Source organism: Tinamus guttatus, unplaced genomic scaffold, assembly GCF_059628265.1.
Source record: "Tinamus guttatus ecotype Peru unplaced genomic scaffold, ASM5962826v1 Tinamus_guttatus_pri_ptg000264l, whole genome shotgun sequence".
NCBI lineage: Eukaryota > Metazoa > Chordata > Aves > Tinamiformes > Tinamidae > Tinamus > Tinamus guttatus.
Genome location: NW_028288798.1, coordinates 369,494 through 382,964, shown reverse-complemented (window position 1 = coordinate 382,964; position 13,471 = coordinate 369,494). Strand labels below are relative to the sequence as shown.

Here is a 13,471-nt window from a genome sequence, read left to right as displayed (position 1 = left end):
CGATGATAAAAAAAACTGGGCTGATGATTCTGGAAGATGAAGCCCTCTGTTCCTTGGAAAACGCAATGGGAATTTTGATGACATTGGTCTGGTCTCCTTTCCTGTACTTGTTTGGAAAGACCACGTACAGAGAGGAAACCTCCCGCATCTTTCTGGCAGGATTGCAAGCAAGGTAACAGTTTTGGTACTGCCTCATGCGATACAGCCTCTTCTCAAGGAACCAGACTGAGACTAGTCACTGATTTCATTTGTACTTCAGACAAGAGCTTATTAATCAGCCATGAGCTGGGCTGATTTTTAACGGGTAGCACAGGTTAGATGCTCTCTATCCTAGAATCTGGGACTTAAGCCACGTGCCTACAAATTGCCTATTTTTACTCATCTTCTAAAAAGAAAAAAAAAAACTCTAAATGTTGTTCAAACTTTTCAAAAGAAAGTGTTTAAAGCCATGCTATATGCAACACTCAAGTATTTCATTTGTAAGCACTCTAGATTTACAAAACTGCTGAATAGATGTTTTGTGTACCAGTAGTCATTAAGAACATAGCTACGTCAATGGCATTTTGTGTTTTGTTTTTTCTGGTCTGGTTGCCAATAAACAGCATGCATCTTCCTTGCAACAAGCTGTTGCAAGATTTTTGCCTCCGGAGAAGCCAAGGGAGAAATATTGATAGATGTGCTAAAATAATCTCTCTAGACATGAGGACTGTGTCCATTTCACAAGGAAATAATTCCCTTCCTTGTTTTGAAATGGCATTTTAAGAGGGTTGTAAAACCTGAGCAAAGCATATAGTTTTACAAATTCCTTCTCATGCGGTAGCCTTCCTTCTCTCAAATAATATTTGAAAAGAGTCAATACTGTAACATACCAACAGTGGTGGTTAGTGGAGCAAGCATATGGAATAGCTCAATAGCGAGCAAAAGTGTTTTCCAAATTCTTGTTTAAAACAAGATCTGTCCAACCAGCTTGTCTTATTGCAGCAATTTCTGGAAACAGTTCTCCTTTTATAAGGCATGAAAGAAACCATCACTCCTATTCCAATTTTTACATTAAAATCTCCTTTCAGACTATGATGGAATAAGTGTTACTCATTTCCTTGTTATCACACTGTTTAAATCACTGTGCTCTATCCACGCATTGCCTATCATGCATACCAAAGCAAGACCTCCTATCACAGCCCTCTCTGGGCATCTCATTCCTCTTTTGCTCCTTTATGCCTCGAATGATCTATGTAATTCTACCAGGTTCAGGAATTTAAGCTAGCTAGCAGATCAATATAGGAATGGAAGACCTCCAAGTTTGCACAAAGCAGAGTGGATCGGCATGTGCAACACACCCGTTGCCTTGTATAATTACCATACTAAAGACTTTTGCAGGTGGGATACTTTTTTCCCCGCTTTTTAATAAACCGAAGAGGGTGCTGACTGTCTGTCAGCATAAATTGAGATGACGAGCAATAGCACTCTTCAGTGAGAATATCCACACATGGAATTCTTCCTGAAAACGTTAACTCGGGCTGTAATCAAGGTCCTTGGTGAAGGGAGACATCAACATAATTGTAATGACAAGAACTGTGAAGCAGTGACGCTTAAAACTGGGAAAATAAGCTTGTTTGTTCAGAAAATAAAAGCAACATGGATGAAAAACACAACTCAAAATACTGGTCTGTGTGAAAATATACTCTTACGTATTTCTAAGCACAGCATTTGCCAGTCATTACTAGTATAGCATAATGCTGTCTTCTATCCACCCAAAAATTGCTGCAGAGGTTTAAAAATAATGTAATCTATTAACTCATATAAAATCTGCTCACCCATCACAGGTTAAGGGATTCCTGGCCTATCAGCAATCTTCCATCAAACTCTTAATACTAAAAATTTTTGCTGCTTACACCGCAAGGGAGAAAGAGCTGACAAAAGCCTTTGGCCAGTGAGATAAAACCTGGGGGTGGGGGAGAGTTGAGCTTATTTACATTTTTGCTTTGTTAGTAAACTGCAAGCAGAATGGTTGGAGCAGGAGGGAAAGAAAAAAGAGCGAAATTACCATCCCCTAAATCTTCTGGCAACAGCAGCGCGTTCTGATGTTGTGCTGTGTCAGCTTCTGCGAACGGCTCGGGGTTGAACTAGGCGCAGTTCAAGACCTGGAGCAGCGCAGGGCGTCACCTCTCCTGCTTTGGCAGGACGTGCACCCTCGTTGTGAAGGTGGCTACAAAATAAGGGGATTGGGATTTCTGGCAAAGCAGAATAAGGACCTGCTTCATAGGAAATTACAACAGCATTTGGCATCCCTAAAGCCATGTGGAGAAGTGCACGATTCCAGTACTGCAATGGAAGTGCATCCGAAAGCGAGGTGATGCCATTTTGAGAGAAGAAAAATGTCTTTTTGCAGAGAACACAACAAAGTGGTTTCTTCGGCTCTTTGCGGTTAGCCGCCGTGCTATATCCCAGTAATGCCAAGTGAGACGAGGACGGCACTTACCACGAGACACATCTGTGCAGCACGCCAGGGCGCCCGGGAAGGAAGGGCCCACGGAGCGACGGAGGTGCCGCTGCCAGCGCTGCCTGTGCACGGAGCTCCCGACCGTGACAGGGCGCAAGATGGGACAGCAGGTTTGTGGTGGGCTGGGGAAGAGGCTTAAACAGGCGGCGCAAGAGAAATCAGCCATTTGGGAGGCTTCATAGGGGGCTGCTTGTTTGTCTGCCCTTTTGATGCTAAATTAGTTGTCAATTTTGTTGCAGGGAAGGAGGCATCAGGAAAAAGGACGCTTCTCTTCCAGTAAACCCTGGGAAAGCGACACCTTTATTTTAACGGCCTTCCCACCAAGCACCCCCTGCAACATTTTGGCTTTGCCTACTCGCAGCTATCAGCAACACAACAGCTGCTCATTTTACAATGACTTGCTGGAGAGAGAATGATTGAAAGAGCCAATCTATGTCACATGGAGAAGCTGTGGCACAACATCGCGGGAGGTAATAGGAGAGGAATGAGGTCAGAGCAAACAAGGGTAGGGTGAGAAAAGAGAGGAAAATAGCAGCGAACAAAATTAGCGGAGCAGAGAAGCCACACTGCAGAACGCCTGCTTAAAAACTGCTGCAATCTGAACGCTGCAAACAGCCACAGAAAGGCAAAAATGCTCCATGTGACTTTTTTTTCCAACGTTTCGTGACTGTAACAGAGGAAGTAAAGCTGTTGGACTGCTAGCAAGGAATGAGAGCAGTGGGAATAGCCGGTGGGCTGGAACGGGAGACTGGCCGAGCTCACCGAGCCCGAAAACCCTGCGCGTCCGAAGGCTCCGGCGGTGGCAGAGCCACTCGTGGCCTCTCACGGCCGCCGCAGACGCGGCAGCTCTGCCCCTGCTCCGCGCGCAGCCCCGGGCAGGCTCCGGGGAACGCCGCCTCGGGAAGCGGCACCAGCACAGAGCTCTGCACGAGTGAAACGAGCACCTGGCTCTGCTGAAGGGATGCAGCGACCTTGAGCCAGAGAGCTTCCCCGCCGCCCGCCCTGCTTTTACCCCAAAGGTGTCATCAACCGGTTTGATAAAAATTACTTCTCCCTGCAAACTGGCCTGTTTATATCCTTATCCATCATGGTTACAGGAGAGCTATTTTCACACAACACCATTCATACCCTACTCAGCAAGCAGGCTGCTAAAATACCAATCAATTTATTTGCCTGAATATGACTGCTTAGAGATATTCAAAACTGAATCACGCCGAGGGGTCTCCGGAAAGTCAGAATTTCAATAGAGAAACAGCTTTTAAAGCCATTATCTTTGGTCCCCATTAAAAACTGCAAGAATGTGTTCAGTCTGTGGGAAAACAGGACGCTTTCCCTCTTAGGGTTGTCTAACTACACACAAGGAGAGGAAAGGGCTCCCCTGCGCGGCGTCGGGATGCCCAGTGGCTCCCTGTTGTTGGCCTCCCTGCTCCGGCCGCGTTCAGCGTGCGGCCTCCGCGCGCACCCGCTCGCGGCCCTGCGCTGGCGCAGGGGAAGCTCCCTGTGCAAACAGGCGCCTGCGTTTCGCACGCACCCCCTCGCACCCAGGACCAAAAATCACTCGCTGTATTTTAACTTGCATTTGGTTTGCAGCATACCTACTGGAAAGGCAGCGCTGGTTTTTTATTGTTGCTTTTAAGTGAGCTCTGCGGTGGTTTCTCTGTGGTTCTGTCAGCAACTGAAGCTACTCTTGGGGTGGGGTAGCCTAGTACTCGCCTACTATTAGGAGGTCTCCTAGTATTCCAAGTGTGAGAAAATAATCTAAAAATTGAGCATCTGAAAGGAAATAAATTCATCGGAAACATCAAATATAGGATAGTACCACCTAACCCCTTGGCCTGCATCTGACATGGGAATGTGGACAAGACAAGGATGTAACTAGAATTAACAGATGCCTTTTTTTTTTCTTCTGGGTAACATTAAAACAGATTTCTGAACATATGTGAATGATCTTGTGTTATATTCTGTGCAACACAGGAGAGGGAGTGGCAGAGAGGCCACTGCCTTTCAATCATGGGGCTGGGCTCCTAGAAACCTGCTGATTTTTGCAAGTATTAAAAATATTTCTTAAGAAATTTTACACTCATGTTCCACATTGCGTTTTCACAATATAGGGTTAGAAAATCCCTGCTTCATTCTATGGATCTTAAACCATCATACTGCTCAAACAGCCAAAGACAACAAAAGTACAGGACTCTCTAAGTAATTTATCTATATACATGTGTATATATATAAGTGTGTGTGTGTGTGACATAAAGATGATACATGAACTGAAGAGAAAACTTAAAGAGCAAGTATTTCAACTGGCCCATGATAAAGATACTTATCAAGCGTAAGTGTTGAAGTGCAGCATTTTGAGAGCTCTGAAGGCTTAGCATGGTTCAGATGGAATTTATCACTGCTTTAAGTATGCATTTTGACAGCAAAAGTCCCTGAAAAATGCAGGTTTCTCACAAAATGAGTGCTTTCTAAGTACAGAAGTATTTTTTTCTTAATTTTTGCAATTCTACACCTGTCTAGTCTTTTAGCTCTATTTAATTTTTCTGAAACGAGCTTACCTGGAATACTTGCTGGAGAAATGGGACCAGATCTTGACTGGTTGCTTCCAACAGGCGAGCCGACGGGAGAAGGCGACGGACCTCCCGGGATGCCGGAGAGATGCGGAGAGGCGTGAGGGGAGAACGGCGACTGTGCAGGGTTGCTCTGCTCCCCTTGGCTGCTCGTGGAGCCGGACGCGCTCACGGCTGAACTCAGCGTTGCTTCAGTTCCAGTCGGCAGGTCGTCAATGGAGCCAGATAAATCCTGCGGGAGAAGGAAAAGAAGGGGATATAAGTAGTAGTAAGAAGCAGTAACACGCAAGCCACGGGACTTGAGAGGTAGCACGGTGATGAGAAACATTTGTTTACTTATTACAGCGGATAACCAGGAGGCTTTCCTTAATGTTGGTTCACGTAGTTAAATGATGGCAGGAAGTGAGAATCGCATGTACAATTCTCCACTTAATCTCCAATTCTTCTGAGGAAAAGAACAAGCAAGGGCAACAAATGAATTGGAACCAAATTCACTCAACATTGCATTTAACCTTTTCCATCTGGATTAAGCTTTCAAAATTAATCCCACAAATTCTGGCTGAGCACACTAAAACTAATGAAAATGATACATCAGTTTCCCTTTCATATAGTATGTCATTCTGGGGTTTGCTACAGTTACAATCACAGCTAATGCACTTCACTCCTTAAACCATCCTCAAAATGACAGATGAAGGGTGTAAAATACACAGGCCTTGTAACACTCCCATCCAGCTCATTCACCTTGCAGAAGAGACACAAAACCAAGGCCCTGCTCTCGGCAGCTGGCCATTTTACAAGAGTAGGAAAGGCTCCTTACGTTTATCCATCAGATACCAGTTTGGCTAGTGTGTACACTAGCAGTTTACAGTTCATCTCCAGTTTCATCTGGACGCAGCATGAAAAAGTTGCTCCATTTCCTAACTAATGCATCGAAAATATTCTCCCTCATCTGAATTCTAGCAGTATTTTAATGCCATATTCTCCAATGATAGACTGGAACTAGGAGCTGTATTGGTTTTTGGATTTGTGAGAGTAATTTTTTTTTCTTTTACTGTTGTAAAATCAGACATAAAACAAGACTGTTGTGACAAAGCAAATGTGTACCTCCAATTTTCAGCAAATGTGTTAATTACCAGGAATCATAGAAAGATCTCCAAAAAGCACAAATGTAGCTGTGCATCTATGACTATTGGCAAGGCACAAGCTAAGGGGCATGCTGCTATTTTGATTACTGAATTAAGGCACAAATAAGAGGGAGAGAGCTATTTCACACATAAAACAGGTCATTAACTGACCTTTGGGACTACAAATAATTGGGATGACAGAGAATTTTACTTTGTTTGATACTGATTTTATTTGACTCATGCAAGTAGTTCCACCGGAGACAACACGACTAGCCATGTGTGCCGCCCAAGAAGCATCTGGTCCTGCCAGTGCAAAGAGCTCGAAAAGCAAAAAGCCTGCTGCTAATTTGCACAACAAAAATCTTAGAAGTTATCGTAGAAGGTAGAAGACTTGCACAAAATGCAAAGTGGTGTGTTCAGAGTAACCATGCTGCGTGATGCTGACTACATCCATTACAAGGAGTTGCTCTTGCCTAATAGATGGGGTCAGTCCTCCAACGCAACTCCAAAAAAAAAAAAAAAAAAGGAAAAATAACAGTTTAAATGCCACCTAGAGTGCTGTATTTTATTTTTCCTTGGGCACTAAATACAACTGGCCCAAGTTATGCCCTACATGACGCCTCACAGACTTTCTTTACAAATCTGAGTTAGATATTAGATACAACGCTCACTACTGTCGAATCTTGTTTTTATAACAGGTTCAAAGTCTCATAGGCATACTTAACTAGGTAAATAAAAACAAAAAATAAGTTTGAAAAGTTCAATCTACATGTCAACTCTGCATTCATGTTAGAATTCATTTCCAAATCTCTATAAATAGAATTTTGTGATAACTACTAACTGTAGAAAACGTAAACAAGAAGTAACGCTGTTTATTTTGGTATAATGATGAAGATTTTTACAGTGGAATATATTTGACAAACGGAAGTAATTACTGCTTTTTCATGCATAATATGGTATTCTTTTAAACGTGATCAAATCGCTACTGTCACAATGTGTAACAAACGCTTGCAGGAACTGCTGATAAAACAAACAGTGCTGAAAAGCATATAATAAAACTCTGAAAACAGACTGTAGCAGAATAGATACTACTCAAAATGAACACAAATTTTGTGTAACGAAATAGATAGGCGCCCAACAGATAAAAGATACAGAAAGTAAGGTTTTAAAACAGTGTTTGGGTTAGAGCTTTCATTTGTTTCAGCACGTGACACGGTATTTGAAAAATAAACCAAAAAAATAACCAAAGCCCCGCAAAGCTGCTGGCTGCCCGCAACGCGCTGTGCGCAAAGGAACCATCCGCTGTGCCGAGACCAGGGCAGGACGCGGCAGCTCCACACGGGCCCTCTTTGTGCAGGAGCGCGGGGCCAGCATGGAGCCGCTTTTGCCACCCGGGCGGTCGGTCGCGGGGTGACTTCTCGCTCTGCTAATCCCCCGAGGGGGCGGAGCGGGCGGCACGTCCCAGTCCCCGGTCCCAGTCCTCGGCACGTCCTGGAGCACCGGCCTTCCCGGGATTTCCTCCCCAGCGCCATCCATTCATCCACAAGAGCAGCAAAGAAAGAGCAAAGCTTACGCAACGCCAGGGTATTAGAGGGCTAAACGCTGCCACCCTGCCCCAATAAATGAAGACCTCGGGCGCGCGCCAGGCTCCTCTGAGCCGACACGCGGGCGCGTGAGCTCCGCACGACCAAGGAGCACCAACGGGAGATTTCCTTCCAGGAATTCATAGCGCACGTGTGCGCTTCACAATTTACTCATCTGTCAAGGAAGTTATCATAGCCCCAGTATTCCTCAGATCAACCAAGAAATCCGACAATAAGGTTTCTTTATTGGTGGGCTAAAAGGAGTAATATCAGAATATCTGCCATTCCGCACAAGGTAGTTTGGGAATTACTTTTTTTTTTTTAATTAATATACACTTTATGGTCTTACCTAGGCTTCTAAAATATAAGGCATGAGTAGGTGAGCAACGGGGAAACTCTCAGCACACAAAGGCTTTAGAAACACCTCTCTCATCCACACAAGCTAATTGGGAAATTAAAGGGAAGAAGAAGACGACAGACTTCACATGAAGCAGCTGGACAGAAAGAGCAGAAGTCGAGTTGCTGTTCTCCTATTATCAGTTTCATAACGCTTTCTTTTTCCTTGGTGTAACAGAACAGCAGTGAAGTATGTGCAATTTCTGTACTGCAAACATTTGTGTATAGATCGTACACACACATCCTATACGTAAATTATATGGATATACTTGCATTTACTTAGCATGTCCATATGTAAAGCTATTAAAAAGCTTGCTAATAAGAGAAATTCACAGCAGTTTAAGCATACAGCCTAGTTAACAAAGACGCTCTGTAACTAATACTTCTCTAGAGGACAATTTAGTCAGCAGGGCACCAACTCTATTCTTCTTTTATAAGTACTATCAGATCTATGATGCCTGTAAAGAACAGAGAGACCTTACTTACTGCATCTCATTCAAACCAAGGCACCTTCAAGCTACAGTGCTTCCATTTATCTTGCTGGAAAGTTGGCAGGCTGGGTAATTGCAGGGATCCTTTTAAGGGGCTGAAGTCCCCATACCCCAAGGCATGCTTTAAATTTTACCTCCTTTCAGAGGCTTTATCTGGAAACCACTCATTTCTCTGTGTAAAACGTAACAAGTCTAGAATTACCAGAAACCTTTTGTTACACAGATCTGCTTCTTGTAGAATAATCTTATTGCTGGCATCTCTGGTATGAATATGCTTCGAATATGGTACCATGTCTGAGGAAAAAGTAAAGGACAAAATATTTTTGCCTTCCCTATCACAAATCCATGCCAAAATGCTGTTTTCTTTCTGTTGCTTTTACATCCCATTTGCTTCAGGACATCCCAACAAGCTTTCAAAGTTTATTTCTAGATAACACCTTGATTATAAACTGGAATGTCATTGTGCAGGATTTATCTCTTTGAGCTAAGTGTTTTATCTATGACTATCTTCACTTCTACCCTCACCTTGCACCCATGCACAACCTTTACTCTTGTCCCTGTGACAAGTACAAGAGCTAAAACGAACAGGACCACGTTGTGCTTAGGATTATAATGTTATGCCTTCCTGGTGGTACGATCTTATCAGACTGACAGGACAGCCGCTCTGGAAACAGCACACCAATGCACAACTGCAACATAGCCAGCAAGGTGGAGCAGAAAGCAACCTGCCTATATCTACGTAGAGCCAGGAAACCCAAGGTTACTTACAAATAAAGCCTGAAAAAAAAAATGCCCACGCTCATATTATATTAATGTAACTTACTCAAGGAATATTCATAGATCCAATAAACAACAAAAATGAGACTACAGTAACTTGGTAATATCACTGTGATTTTGCAAACAGAGTGTGCCAGGATTAACATGTTCATGATGGAGCAAGAATTTACACTGCAAGCGCTTCACGCAATTGCCAGTTCTGCTGAAGAGCGTTCCAGCAGAGGTAAGGCAAACAAGGTATTCCTAAAGGTATTCCTCGTTAAATGCCGTCTGGAAAAGGATGAGCACCTCCTCTGAAGTCAGGGAAAACGAGAAGTGCAGAGCAGGACTAGAAGATACCGAGCACCTTGCTCAGTACGGTCCTATGGTGGTAAATTACACAGTAGGTTCACAGAGCAGGTTGCTGCAGTTTGGGGATCTCTCTCCGGGATTCTGCACAACATGCACGACGTGGGATTTATTTAAACTTCCCCAGCGTAGCCTACCGGTTTCTTTATTCCCAGGGAGTCGAAGAAAAGCAGAGGTATTTTGTAGGTATTAAAGGCACACAAAAGCTCCTACTCTCCAAGAATCTGAACCCTCAACTCCATCCTGCCGTCACTTTTTCTAGTGTGAATCCCAGTGCCAAATGTGGAGAACTGCAACCACCGACTGGCCACGGGATCAAAAGCTGCCTTGCTCAATCCAGGCCTTTATGCATTACTTTTCTTTAGGATAGAGGAGGAGGCTACGGCTTAAAAGACAGAATTCTACATGAAATATCCCCTCAACACAAAACTCTTCTGTACAAGTAAAATTATATATACACACAAGCATATTTTACATGTAAATATATAAATATATATTCAAGCAGACACATACACTCAGCTATTGTTTTGGAACCATGGGGGATTATGAACAATATGCTCTGTAATTGAGATTAACTTTGAACAAATGATTTGGCTGACAAACACACGTAGGCGCACAAAGGAAAAGCCACAATAGCTCTGTTTAAATTTCAAGATATTTGCAAGACCTCTTTCCATCACAAAGCCGCCCATAATAGCACGTTTCAGAAAGGTCCTCGCACGGCCCCGCGGGTCGCTTTGTCCGCGCGCCAGCGAGCTAAGAGCCCCGGGTTCCTGCGCGGCACCGCGGCGCGCGGGCAGGGCCACCCCAACGGCCCCTCCGCTCCAAGGCCGCTGCTCGGGGCCTCCCTCCGCGCCAGGTAGGCCGCAATCCTCAACCAGGGACACCAAAGCGCATTTAGTCGCATCTTTTAAAACTCTTTCTTTGACAGGACGCTGGGAACATCCCCAACCCACCTATGTACAAGCTAGTCTGCTGTTACACTCCTCCCCAAGTGCCTCTCACATCACCAATGCTCTTTACCAAAATAAATTTGGGGCCAGGAAACAAGGCTTATTTGCTGTATGTTGCTAATTCAGGGTTTGCTAAAGGAGAAGTAGACAAGATCATTTCCATTTCAAACACTTTCTTTGAGAAAAGCTACATTTTTAATGATAGGCACAACTCTACCCCAGAAAATGCTATTACAAGAACGGATCTGTTTCATACTGAAAGGTGACTTGTAAGACAAACCTGAACTTTGGGTACGGATACTTTTAGTTAGTACTTCGCAGTCTTATTTCACTCCACTTACTACATGTTTTAGTAGTATTACAGTTTTAACTGTGATCTGTATATAGTGAACTATTGATGAACTTTCCTTCTAAATGAAGGAAATTTTAAGTATGTGGCAAAAAAGCTAGCTTCTTGCACTAATTTTAGTGACAAAGCGGTGTGAAATAAGCGCCACTTGCTAGGGAAACCCATTTCCTTCATTCCATGGAGCTTACATGCTTCCTAAAATAACCTAGTTACTCAGCTGTACTGTCAAGACTCCTACTAGTATCAAATATTTTCTCAGAGAAGTTATGCAGGGAAGCCCCCAAGAATGCAAAATCTTTCCCTCTAAAGTCCTATACTCACTTAAGTAAAAACATAAGCAAATAGTACAGCACCAGTGCTCTGACTTTTGCCTTTTCAATCAGTCTTTAAGAAATAATGCACAAAATTCAACCTCCTTCCCCTTCTTCTCGTATGCTGCACAAAAACAGTGCAAAAATGGAGTCATGAGCAATTCTGATCCACTAGGATAGAGGTACTTCAATGGGATGTGAGACACTGAACGAGCTGAGAAGCAGGTAATTATTGTGAGGAGGTTCTGCTATTCAGTATCACCCCAGCGGGGAGCCCGACCTGCCCTATGCTGAGGAGCCGCCGGTGAAACAGCAGCCGAGCGTCGACCTCCGCGCGCGGACCGGAGCTGCCGAGAGGACGGGGAGGCCGCGGGCGGACGGGCTGCGTGCGGCGGGTGGGTCACTGCTCCGGGGACGCGTCCACGTCCACGTCCATGTCCACGTCCACGTCCACGTCCACGCGAGCTCCTGCGGTTCCCGGACGGCAACGCTGTGGCAGCAGCGCAGCTCACGGAAACAGGACGGGCCTCGGCAGCTGCCGAGGCCGGGTTACCGCTAGGACCAGGAATACTGCTTTGTTCTCCGCAATCGGCTGCCTCACAGCAGCGTTCAACCCCGGTTTGTTCAATGAGAAGAATCCCTCCCTGGTACATTTGCTTAATAAAGAGCAAAGGATCTGTATTGGTAAGACAGTTTTATTTTAATTTTTAAAATTTCCAACCCTGATACAGGTGACTAAGAAGAAAAGCTAGAACTGACTAGAGCAAACAGAAATGCCTATATGTAAATGAACTCAGACCACATTGTACAAGTTTCTGCATCCTAAGGTTTAAAAGTACACGTACATTTTCTAGAATTTATGCTAGCACATCTCTGTGTATGAGGGCAAAAACTGTTTCTGCATTATGTCAAATTACATATTGATAATTTCTGTCCATTTTTTGGAATGGAGTAAGACTGCTTGCAATTCCTGCAAATCAAAACTGATACAAATTGATCAACTACCACGTACAGCAATCTAAACAGAACGTGATATGCCAGCATCTGTCACAGACAAGATTAGAAGAAGTTGCTAAGATGGATATAGTCACACTTCCGTGCTTACACTGATCCATGATGAGATCTTATTTGCTTGTCCAGACAAGAGCTTTATAGCAAAAACAACTTAAGGTAATTAGAAATTTTCAACCGACGCTGCAGCTTCAAGGAACTACATGAAAACCCAGACAACTGCACCCCTCCCCGAGCGTACTCAGCATCAGTCATTATGTGGTCTATAATTCTTTGACAGTTAATGGGAAGGGGACTCCTGAGGTCTCTAGTTGCATCAAGAAATCTCCTAATGGCATAAGAAAAAGTTGATACTTGACAAACATCGACTCCCGTGTATGAAACGATAAATACTAATGACCCATGTGCTATCAAAGCAAATCGACAAAGCCTAACAAGGACTATAAACAGGTAAGATAAGGAGCTTGCCTGACAACAATACTTTTTATACTGAAAGTAAACAGTAAATCTCTGGAATAGGAAAACAATAACACAGCATCTCTCCTGGTACGAACTTCACTGTTAATCTCTGAAGTCGAATGCTTAGCACGTAGATATTCTGGAAATAAAGTTTAAAAACAAAAATACATGAACCCTAAGGAGCCATTCGTTTCTTTAGTACTGCAACAAAGAAATATTCTCAGCCAACAACTTTTCTAGCTACAGCAAATAAATTATCAACATTTAAAAGAACCAAAACAATGAAAAACCAACAAATTGCCCCTAAGTCCATGATGGAGAAGTTGTGTTTGCACAAAACAAAGCTAATAAAACTTAGCTTGCATGCATGCTACTTCTCATTTACAGTTACCCTCGTATCAGTCTTAAATAGACACAAATGTCAGATCCCTTCTTTTAAACTTCAGTTTATTTTCATATAAAGAACAACAAGGTAAGACATAGGAACTTCCTTCTTTGTCACCTCATTGGATTGTAATCATTTCTTAGACCACGTGGACTTATCTCTTTCCCTGCGAGAAGGCACACTAAACTGTCAGGATGAGATGAAAGGAAGCTGAACG

At 43.6% G+C, this 13,471-nt stretch overlaps 1 protein-coding gene across 4 annotated transcripts in view; it reads right to left on the bottom strand.

Moving 5' to 3' along the window:
* Positions 1–13,471, bottom strand: part of ARID1B (AT-rich interaction domain 1B) — a 319,110-nt gene that overhangs the window by 93,304 nt on the left and 212,335 nt on the right. For all 4 annotated transcript variants that reach the window (XM_088527205.1, XM_088527206.1, XM_088527207.1 and 1 more), the window contains one exon: positions 5,056–5,299. In XM_088527205.1, coding sequence (XP_088383331.1) covers positions 5,056–5,299 — 244 coding nt within the window. The remainder of the gene's footprint in view (positions 1–5,055; positions 5,300–13,471) is intronic.